Source organism: Berghia stephanieae, chromosome 7 (genome assembly GCF_034508935.2).
Source record: "Berghia stephanieae isolate SIO BIC M18660-M18661 chromosome 7, UCSD_Bste_1.3, whole genome shotgun sequence".
In the NCBI taxonomy this organism is placed as follows: domain Eukaryota; kingdom Metazoa; phylum Mollusca; class Gastropoda; order Nudibranchia; family Aeolidiidae; genus Berghia; species Berghia stephanieae.
Genome location: NC_088366.1, coordinates 17,029,702 through 17,041,890, shown reverse-complemented (window position 1 = coordinate 17,041,890; position 12,189 = coordinate 17,029,702). Strand labels below are relative to the sequence as shown.

Here is a 12,189-nt window from a genome sequence, read left to right as displayed (position 1 = left end):
TAGTTTATTGGCTGTATTTTCTAGATGCTGTTTGTATGAAAGTGTTCGTATTTATTGATGAATAAATTAATTCAACATAACTATGTTAAGACAAGAAACAAATTTTGATTGGATTCAAACTGATTTTGAACATCAAACATCACCTCTCCTTTTCATGATAGACTTCTCTTTGCTCCACTACAATCAATTTCTTTTCTTTATAAAAAAAAAATAAAATAACAATAAACTTATAAATGACATTGCAGTCTAAATCCATAACGATACATCATGTATCGTTATTGGGTATGATCATGGGGGCGGTGGCCGATGACCGCTGCGAACTCTAAGTTCAAGAGTTCAAAGTTCAAAGTTCATGTTGTTTTGATTTTGTTGGAAGGCTGTGATTATCCCCAGACACCTGTCTGGGGATAATAAAAATTTGTTATCCCCAGACACCTGTCTGGGATAACAAATTTTCATTATCCCCAGACGCATATTTGAAACTCCGCTCTTTTAAACAATTATCCACATTCCAGAATATGGAATGTTTCCAGATGCACATAGAAATAAGGAAAGTTAATAAAATATCTATAAAAACATAAAATTAACCAACATTAAAATCAGTTGTTACTACATATACACAATATGCGTCGACTTCGAGGTGGGTGTCATGGCCGAATGATTTAGTCGTCTGCCCTGGAAGTTTGACGATAATCGACGTTGTGGGTTTGAATCCTGGTAACGTCACTTTTTTATTTTTTTTTTTAAATTCCGTCTTCTTTTTACAGAACGTTGAAAGGGATAAATGTCCCATCCATCCTTCCCCCACCTCTTTTTTTATTATTAAACTCTCTCTCTCTCTCTCTCTCTCTCTCTCTCTCTCTCTCTCTCTCTCTCTCTCTCTCTCTCTTGTTTTTTCTAGTTTCTAGCAAATATATTCGTCCCCACTCCGATCTCAAATAGTGTCTAAAAAGAATAAATAATTAAAAAGCAAACAAACAGAAATATTCAGAGAGCGACCAAATGGTCAGATAGAGGAGAGAAAAAAACAATAATTGTTTTAAAAATAAAAACAATTTAAGAAATTCATGCTCAGAAACGGAACATTTACATAAAGGTTTAGCAAACCAAAAACTCTAAGGTTTAGGTCAAAATATTTTTTAAAAAAAGAAAAAGAGAGATTTCCCTCGGAGCAGGGAATAGTGTTAACAATAATAATAATAATAATAATAATAATAATAATAATAATAATAATAATAATAATAATAATAATAATAATAATAATAATAATAATAATAATAATAATAACAATTATAATAATAATAATGATAATAATAATAATAATAATAATAATAATAATAATAATAATAATATAATAATAATAATAATAATAATAATAATAATAATAATAATAATAATAATAATAATAATAATAATAGTAATAGTATGATAATAAGAGTATTAATAATAAAACTAATACTATTATTGATAATAATATAATAATGATTATGATGGTAATAGTAATAATAATAACAAATATTACAATTATTATTATTATTATTATTATTATTATTATTATTATTATTATTATTATTATTATTATTATTATTATTATTATTATTATTACTATTATTATTATTATTATTATTATTATTATTATTATTATTATTATTATTATTATTATTATTATTATTATTATTATTATCATTGACCAAAACAAAAAAAAACAATAATAGATCTAAAGCAAATTAAATAATGAAATAATATTATCGGAGAAATAAAAAATTCAACTGATTAAAAAAAAACTCTTGCTCGGAACTCGGAACAAAAGTAAAAACAATGAAAATCAATTGGGAAGAAAGAAAGAAAAGTTAAAAAAAAAAAAAATTTGTGGGGGGGGGGGGGGGGGGGGGGGGTCGCGACTGGGTCGAATCTGTGCAGCTAAAAGGAGTAAAATGAAAGGTGGCCTTACCCACTGAGCTGCCTGTCCACACCGCTATCGGAATATTTTAAATTCATATATGAGCTAAACATATTTCCACTATTTTTGCTTCCTTGTTTTGGTAGTTATTTTCATCTCTGATTCGAATAAAAATATGTTGTTGGATCTAGTTTTGTGGACGTGTGATACTAAATTGTATTGTCTTGTGCGAAGCAGACAGGAAAATAACAGGTGTGGGTTTTGGGCTTTGGGGCGAACAACACCATGGCCTAGGAATTCGTCCGCGACATAAAAATTATTCCCGGTCGTCCCCAAAATTGTGGCCAGAATGAGCAAATTATAGAAACAAGAGATGATCAATAAAGTTAACAGGTAGGTTGGTAATGAAAATTTAAATGGTTGGTGGACTATGAACAGATTTGATGATTAACAACTTTCTTCATGGTTGAAAATAAAAAGTCGAATTGCCAGTTTGACGTTTTCAGATCAAAGTAACAAAAGAAATTTCATTGATCCATTTGCTTTAAAATATTTTGTTTTAAAAGAGCTGGATTTGACATTTGATCACTATTTACTTTCATCTTGTGTTAAATATCACTTGATATATTAACTGTTTTGGGACACAACCACTAGTATTTTTTCCAGAATATTTGGTATTTTTCACGCCTAGTTTGGCATTTTGCATAAAATCTTTCTGCCCACCTTTCTGGGGATAACGAATTTTTATTATCCCCAGACAGGCGTCTGGGAATAATGACAGCCCTAATACTACTACTATTACGACTAATAATACCAAAAAAATACAACACGAGCAATTATATGGAACAATTTACACGGGGTGCCAGTCAACAGCAACTTTCGACATTAGGAAGTGGATTATATAAATCTGGGTTATGGAGGTACGACTGTATTATATTTTTGTTATACTCTGGCCTAGTTTGTAGAAATACGTGGGTTGAATGTGTCGCATTTACCTCAATAAGAACGCCCACCCCAGCTTTTAATTCATTTGTGTTCATGACAACGGACGACCATTGCAGCTTTGACTTCATTTGTTTTCAACGGACGGCCATTGTAGCTTGAAATTCAGTCGTGCTATTCCTATTAATCAAAATGAATATTTTCAACATTCTAATTCTGGTAAGAGTTTCTTTATTTTATTTTATTTTTCTGAAATTTTTCGATAATTGATAATTGTATTGTTTTGATGGTTTATATGTATATTCATAATCAATTCGCTTGATAGTCTTCCCATTTGAATGAGAATGTGTTTCGCTAAGCCTAATTTTATACAAATGTATGTGAATAACGATCTGTAACTATTTTAAAACATTTTTAAAACGTTCGTCGGTTTTACTTTCACTTTCATACACTTTCGATACAATGAATACTTTTATAATGCACATAGACACGTGAAAAAAAAAAGATGTTAAAATATGAGCGCAAGACAAAAAATAATTATTTAGACAACTATTAATAGAGCTGTGGCCTACTGTGTATGTATTAAGATATGCGTTGTCGTTCAAAAGGTTTTGCGTGGCGTAATTGGTTGGAAGACTGTCATGGAAGGATTGACTTAGTCGACGATTTGCAATCGATTCCCGTAGGCGCCACTTTTTCCCTTCCCTTTGAATGTTACAATGGGGTTGATTCACGGCAGAGACGCGGTCCCGTGAAGTCCGACATGTGTCGATTGACGGTAAATGTGATGTCAGTATTGAATGACTGACTGTGTAGTAGATACAGTCATCAGTAAGCTAAATTAAACGAAGATCACTTTGATTTTGAATTATAATTAAACATTATATTCAAGACTATTCTGGGGAAATAAAATTTAAATAAGCTCTTTCGATTTCAGACAACGGAACGACTTCATATTTACAATTTAAAAAATCAAAAAAAAAAACTATTTCAATGTCTGGTCACCGATCAGTGACATGCTGTTAGAGAGAGAGAGAGATCACCGATCAGTGACATGCTGTTAAAGAGAGAGAGAGAGAGAGAGAGAGAGAGAGAGAGAGAGAGAGAGAGAGAGAGAGAGAGAGAGAGTTTTTTTTTTCTTTTGTTTTTTTTTACAACGACTTGTAACCTTGTTTGAAGGCTCAAAAACAATGCAATATCTACATATGTAACGCTATCTACGCTGTGATTATCCCCAGACACCTGTCTGGGGATAATAAAATTTGTTATCCCCAGACAGCTGTCTGGGGATAACGAATTTTCATTATCCCCTGACGCATATTTGAAACTCCGCTCTTTTAAACAATTATCCACATTCCAGAATATGGAATGTTTCCAGATGCACATAGAAATAAGGAAAGTTAATAAAATATCTATAAAAACATAAAATTAACCAACATTAAAATCAGTTGTTACTACATATACACAATATGCGTCGACTTCGAAGTGGGTGTCATGGCCGAATGGTTTAGTCGTATGCCCTGGAAGTTTGACCATAATCGATGTTGTGGGTTCGAATCCTGGTAACGTCACATTTTTTTTTTTTTAAATTCCGTCTTCTTTTTAAAGAACGTTGAAAGGGACAAATGTCCCACCCATCCTCCCCCCACCTCTTTTTTTTATTATTAAACCTCTCTCTCTCTCTCTCTCTCTCTTCTCTCTCTCTCTCTCTCTCTCTCTCTCTCTCTCTCTCTCTCTCTCTCTCTTGTTTTTTTCAAGTTTCTAGCAAATATATTCGTCCCCACTCCGATCCCAATAGTGTCTAAAAAGAATAAATAATTAAAAAGCAAACAAACAAAAATATTCAGAGAGCGACCAAATGGTCAGATAGAGGAGAAAAACAACAATAATTGTTTTAAAAATAAAAACAATAATTGTTTTAAAAATAAAAACAATTTAAGAAATTCATGCTCAGAAACGGAACATTTACATAAAGGTTTAGCAAACAAAAAACTCTAAGGTTTAGGTCAAAATATTTTTAAAAAAAAGAAAAAGAGATTTCCCTCGGAGCAGGGAATAGTGTTAACAATATAATAATAATAATAATAATAATAATAATAATAATAATAATAATAATAATAATAATAATAATAATAATAATTATAATAATAATAATAATATTAATAATAATAATGATAACAATAATAATAATAATAATAATAATAATAATAATAATAATAATAATAATAATAATAATAATAATAATAATAATAGTATGATAATAAGAGTATTAATAATAAAAATAATACTATTATTGATAATAATAGAATAATGATTATGATGGTAATACTAATAATAATAACAAATATTACAATTATTATTATTATTATTATTATTATTATTATTATTATTATTATTATTATTATTATTATTATTATTATTATTATTATTATTATTATTATCATCATTGACCAAAACAAAAAAAAAAAAACAATAATAGATCTAGACCAAATTAAATAATGAAATAATATTATCGGAGAAATAAAAAATTCAACTGATTAAAAAAAAACTCTTGCTCGGAACTCGGAACAAACGTGAAAACAATGAAAATCAATTGGGAAGAAAGAAAGAAAAGTTAAAAAAAAAAAATTAGTGGGGGGGGGGGGGGGGGGTCGCGACTGGGTCGAATCTGTGCAGCTAAAAGGAGTAAAATGAAAGGTGGCCTTACCCACTGAGCTGCCTATCCACACCGCTATCGGAATATTTTAAATTCATATATGAGCTAAACATATTTCCACCATTTTTGCTTCCTTGTTTTGGTTGTTATTTTCATCTCTGATTCGAATAAAAATATGTTGTTGGATCTAGTTTTGTGGACGTGTGATACTAAATTGTATTGTCTTGTGCGTAGCAGACAGGAAAATAGCAGGTGTGGGTTTTGGGCTTTGGGGCGAACAACACCATGGCCTAGGAATTCGTCCGCGACATAAAAATTATTCCCGGTGGTCCTCAAAATTGTGGCCAGAATGAGCAAATTATAGAAACAAGAGATGATCAATAAAGTTAACAGGTAGGTAGGTAATGAAAATTTAAATGGTTGGTGGACTATGAACAGATTTGATGATTAACAACTTTCTTCCTGGTTGAAAATAAAAAGTCGAATTGCCAGTTTGACGTTTTCAGATCAAAGTAACAAAAGAAATTTCATTGATTCATTTGATTTAAAATATTTTTTTAAAAAAGAGCTGGATTTGACATTTGATCACTATTTACTTTCATCTTGTGTTAAATATCACTTGATATATTAACTGTTTTGGGACACAACCACTAGTATTTTTTCCAGAATATTTGGTATTTTTCACGCCTATTTTGGCATTTTGCATAAAATCTTTCTGCCCACTTGCTACATGCGTCTGGGGATAGTATCCCCAGACAGGTGTCTGGGGATAACAAAAATTGGTTATCCCCAGACACCTGTCTGGGGATAACGAATTTTTATTATCCCCAGACAGGCGTCTGGGAATAATGACAGCCTTGTTGGAAGTGATTCAAAATTATTTTTATTTTTATTTTATTCTTTCCTTTATTTTTATCACACAATTATTTGTTTCATAATGATACTATACAAAAAATACATAATCTGTTAAAAACTTAAATAAAATAAAGTCAAATTGATTGTTTGAAGTGTGATTGAATATTCAAAATGACGAGTGCATCATTGGCATCATGTAGAAAAAGAAAGTTTCAGTTCGCTATTGATAGGGGTGGAACTTTCACTGATGTTTGGGCAAGATGTCCAAATGGAAAAGTAAGAGTCCTCAAGTTATTGTCTGAAGATCCTTCCAACTATGAAGACGCACCAAAAGAGGCAATTAGACGCATATTGCAACAGGTAAAATGAGAGTATATTATAATGTATCTAAGATAGTTGTTTTGGACCAAAGTCAAAGCTTAAAAATACCACACTACTCACTGAAGTTAGTAGACTGAGAGTATTGCTCAGGCTCAAGTCAAGTTAACCCCGAAAATTAAACGGTATCAAAATTTCACTTTTAATACGATTAAAGAACAAAATGTTCTTTCAAAATATCACAATGAAAAGTGAAAATTAATAGGCTAAAAAGCAAACGTGAGGTCCTCATGTACTATTAATTTATATGCACGAGGAGAATCCCTTTAGATGATAATGAGAGGACATTTTACAAAACAAATTTATTTATTTGATATTTGTTATATTTTTATATTTATTATTTATTTATTTATGTTTTTTGTTTGGTTGAAAGCTAAGGATAAAAGCATTAGCCTGAAACTAGAACTTCCGTAACCATGTAAACCCCAGACACGATGGGAACGTGAGGTAATGACAAAGTATTTCAAAACTGTTTTGGGTTCATTAAGATTGAATAAAAAAATTAGAATATTTAAATATATTGCTGTAAAATTAAGATAAGAGAGATATTTCAAACTCAGCTATCAAACAATATTCAATATTGATTGATCAGTGATCAGAGGTCAATATAGCTCAACGTGTAAAAACACCAACTGGCAAGCACAAGGCTCTGTTTCAATTCTGGGTTAAGTTAAGATTTTATTTTCCCTGTGCATCTAGAAGAGTCCGTGATTGGGTAGGTAGTTCTCTAGATTGGTCTGATGGAAAGTATTTAAAGTCAAGGTTGCCCTGTCTAAATGGTAACTAACAATTGGAATTGTAATAATAACTGATATAATGCATGAAAAAGCTTATGACCATGGAGAGCTACTGTTAAACAAAAAACATTTATCATTCAAACAGCAATAGGATACTTTGATGGCTTGACAGCACACTTTAACTGGGAAAAACATGTTCTATTACTCCTATCCCGAAATACATAAACTTAAAGGTATAATCGTATTCATGATTTTAAGACTTTTAAATATGGTTGATTCTGATTTTCTATAACCTTAAGTTAAACAATCCATGCCATACTTGATATATCAAAGCAAAATTTTTGGCTTGTGATTGTGGATTTCCTAATATTTTAATGAACTTTAATACTTTTTTAGCAAGTGAAAAATATAGGTGAGACTTCAAAGAAGATCAAGGTTTATGTAGAGTACAAAATAGGAAACACGAAGCAAATTGCTTTCCTTATGTTATAATAAAATTGCACCCTTTGATAGTACCTCGGCGTGTCCCTGGACAGTAATACGAAGTGGAAGAAGCATATTGCCAACACAGCTACTAAGGTAAATAGAACCATGGCCTTCCTCAGGAGACAAATTCGCTACTCCACCAATCTGTGAAAATGAAATGCTATGAAGCATATGTCTGGCCCATACTGGAATATAGTAGCTCAGTGTGGGACCCACACACATCACAACAAATCAATGAGTGAGAAAAGTCCAATGTCGGGCGGCCAGATTTATCAATGGAAACTATGAGCTGGATATGAGCATAACTCAGCTCATGAATGATCTCCAATGGAAACCGCTACATGAAAGACGTTACATCAACAAACTCCTCGTATTCCACAAAGCATAAAACGGAAAACTTGAAATTCCAACTAGCCATTTGAAACGGAACAACAACAAAACTAGAAACTCAGCGTTTAATTTTAAAATCCCCCACTAAAGAACAAACCATCATCTTTACTCTTTCTTCCCCTCCATCATCCGACTTTGGAACTCCCTACCAACCACTTGTAAACAAGCCCTTTCGACTGATGCCTTCAAAAATCATGCTCTGCTTCCCTCTAAAATCCCTGTTACTGAAAAGACGGCCATACAATCTTCAGCCTGAAGCTTTGGTCTTAATGGAAGTAGAATAAGATAAGCAATCTGTATTACTATTACCTTGCACAGTGTAACAATTCAGTATCAGTGGAATGCTTGGCATCAAAGACCTGCCAATTATTATGTGTGACCAGCCATGATAAACTGGTATTATATTATATCGGAATGAAATGGATGCTAAAAAGTCATTTAAGGCTAAATTGTTTTTATTGTTTGTTTTTAGGGGTTTTATGGCGCTTACAACAGTTTTAGGTCATATCAGCGTCAAAGGCTGACATGATCAGATATATTAAAATTTTTTTCTGATTTCTAAAGGCTAAAAATATCAGATATAATAATATTATATTTTGGGTCTTGTTCATAAATGTAATTTTCAGCATCAATATTACTCTGATATGATACCATTGTGAGACAGATGGGTCCTTTTTTTGTGCTCGATATGTAAAGTTTTAAGCAATTATTTTATTAATTACTAGTTTGGAGATTAGGATAAGAGATTTTAAAATTATCGAGGGTATGCAAACAATGACAAATAGAAAGGAAAAATGTCGGCGTTTTGAATTGTTTTCTCTTTTTCTCTTTTCCTTCTCGATATTGCCATTTCGATTTATTTATTTTTTTATTGTATGATATTGTCATGTAACAGATGTCATTGAATTAAGGGCCTAAATGCTTGGGTTAAGAATTTGAATTGTAAATAATTCAAGAATCATAACTTTTTATATTATAGGATCCATTTTGCCATTTATTAACATTACCACTCTTTATTATTCTATGTTTAATCCAGGAAACAAATTCAACAAATGAGATTGACATCAATCTTATTGAGTGGATCCGCATGGGAACAACTGTGGCCACCAATGCACTTCTTGAGCGGAAAGGTGAACGCATGGCTCTTGTCACCACCAAAGGCTTCAAGGATCTACTCCATATTGGAAACCAGTCAAGACCAAATTTATTTGATCTGGTTAGAAGCACATTTTTACATCTGGAGACAGTTGTTATTCAAATATTTAAGCAAAACTGATATTTTGAACTAAATGAAGTGTTTACCTTTTATTTTAAAGCTATAGCAATACAAACTTGATTTAAATCAAAGACTAGAACTCTTTGAAATAAATTCTTTATAAGTTACATTAAATTAGAACACAATTTGAAAAATGATCATTGTTCACAGTGATAGTCATATTCCCATTCATAAATACAAACATTGATTTCTCATTAACCGGATAGGATAGAATTTTAAAATAATATGTGAAAGTTTTAGGAATCCATGTCAATTGATATTAACAAATCTTGACCTGCTAGGCCCACTATGATATACATGCACAAGGTTTTTCAACATTGTCTCACAAAGGATGCAAACTTTTTTTTTTTCTTAATATGTTTTTAAATTTTTCAGTAATTCCGAGGCTTTCCTTATGAACAGTATTTTGTAACTCGCATTAAATAGAATTAGTTCCATTTCAAGGGATGAGAAAAATATTTTGAATTTGTCGACATTTTACTCTCTGTCACAGGAGATTGTTTGTCCTGATAATCTGTATGAGTGTGTTGTGGAGGCTGATGAGCGCGTCATTCTGCAACAAGAAAAGTGTCAGATCCAGAATGATCAATCCCGGATGGAAGGGACTACTGGAGAGATGGTAGGCATTAAATTTTTGTTAAGATTAAATCTATAACTAAAAACCTATGTATATTGAGCTTTTATTTTAAATAGACTCGATTTTCCACAATCCACAATGGAACTCTAACCAGGGACTAAGCCAGCCACAAGACAACAAAGCGACACACATAGTGGAATTTTATTTGGATTTTATCACTGTTTTGTTGCCTGTAAATCATAACATTACACCATAAAAATATGAATTTCATTTCACTGTCATACATCTGAAAAATTGACTTTTCTCATTCATATATAAAGATATTCAATATCAATTTCAACATAAATGTCACTTAAACTTAATATAAGTATAAGAGTGTTCATTATTTTTGTATTCTATCTGTTTTTGTTTTTTTTCGATTTTTCATTAATTATTTTTTCAAGGTACAAGAGTGGAAGGGAGTGGATTTGGCACAACTCCAGAATGATCTTCAAAGTGTTTTGGACAAGGGAATTAGTAGTCTGGCTGTTGTCCTCATGCATTCCTATATGTATGCAGATAAAATAGTTTAACCCTCTCCTTACCAACTATAGAAAAATTGTCACATTCATTACGATACAACCAACATTTTTCTTATTCAAATTTCTCTTGCACATCATAAAATTTAAAGAAAATGAACTGTGTGGTGTAGAGCATGTTTTGCAAAAGAAATCATGTATCGCAAGAACTTACTGCTATTGTGTTTGAGTGGTAAAAAATATTTATATACATCATCATCATCATCACCATTATTATTATTATTATTATTATTATTATTATTATTATTATTATTATTATTATTATTATTATTATTATTATTATTGTTATTATTATTATTATTATTATTATTATTATTATTGTTAAGATAATCTAATTCTATCTTATATAGTGTATTATAATTGCTATGGTCGTTATTCCAGATATCCAAACCATGAGTTGTCAATAGGAAAACTGGCCACAGAAATGGGATTCACCAATGTCTCACTGTCATCCCAAGTCATGTCTATGGCCAAGATCGTGCCTAGAGGCTATACGGGTAAAAATGAGTTATTTTAAAAAATAATTTTTCAAGTCAAATCTTTAGGAGCTCAGATTCAGATCGTAGACCTTTCGACCCATTAGCAACCAAGCTAATTTAAGTTGGGTTTAGAATTGGATAATTTTTCTGACCCCCTTGTCCACCCACCCAACAGTGATCGGGTAGATGGATTTGTTAGATGTGGCAAAATTGATTCTGCCATAGACTGAATCTGAATCTTAAAGACTAGCATCCCATCCAAAGAGTAGCATGCTTTTGTCATTTTGCGTAAAATGCCACAGAAAGTGGGACTTCTTTTGTGTTTTTTAGTTGAAAACAAGCTGCCAACTTGCCATTTCCAATTCCACATTGTTTGTATTAACAAATAAGTCTAGCTGATAACTGAAGTTAGTCATATTTGCCTTTGGATCAAAAGTATCCTTGGATTTGAATGTAAATAAAGACATGCGAATTTTCATATGATTATTGAGTGTTAAAGGCTTTTCTCCAAATATATGAGCCTCGAGCTCAATCTGGAATTATGGTGAGGCGAAATATGAATTTTAAGTCTGTGCTGCGATGTAGTCTTGTGGTATGACACTCGCTTTTGGATCGGAAGGTCCTGGGTTCGAGCCTCGCTCAACAGATAGTTGAGTCATTGGAGAAGGCTCTTTACTCACATTCTCTGACCATACTCAGGTGTAAAATGAGTACCTGGCCGTTAACAGCATTGTCTCTGTCCGAAAAAAAAAAATTGTAATATCTCCTAACAGGCTTCATGTCACGTCCTACATGTTAAGTGTTGCTGTTAACCAGGGACCCCTTGTAAAGCGCTTTGAGCTTATTTAGTGGATATTGCACTATATAAAAGCTCAATTTTTAAAATGATTTTTTTAAAATTTTAGTGTAAAAGGCTCTTCTCCAAATACATGAGC

The 12,189-nt window shown here is 31.6% G+C and overlaps 1 protein-coding gene across 7 annotated transcripts in view; it reads left to right on the top strand.

Annotated features, from left to right (window-relative positions):
* Positions 1-348: 348 nt before the first annotated feature.
* LOC144976802 (5-oxoprolinase-like) overlaps positions 349-12,189 on the top strand; it is a 48,486-nt gene continuing 36,645 nt past the window's right edge. Inside the window, exons 1-6 of one of the 7 annotated variants that reach the window (XM_078921268.1) lie at positions 349-379; positions 6,366-6,713; positions 9,381-9,560; positions 10,114-10,239; positions 10,641-10,747; positions 11,157-11,272. In XM_078921268.1, coding sequence (XP_078777394.1) covers positions 6,525-6,713; positions 9,381-9,560; positions 10,114-10,239; positions 10,641-10,747; positions 11,157-11,272 — 718 coding nt within the window. In that variant the 5' untranslated portion in view covers positions 349-379; positions 6,366-6,524. Of the gene's footprint in view, positions 380-2,663; positions 3,062-3,359; positions 3,621-6,226; positions 6,714-9,380; positions 9,561-10,113; positions 10,240-10,640; positions 10,748-11,156; positions 11,273-12,189 lie in introns of those variants that run through there. The other 6 variants (XM_078921274.1, XM_078921270.1, XM_078921272.1 and 3 more) reach the window with 6 other exon arrangements.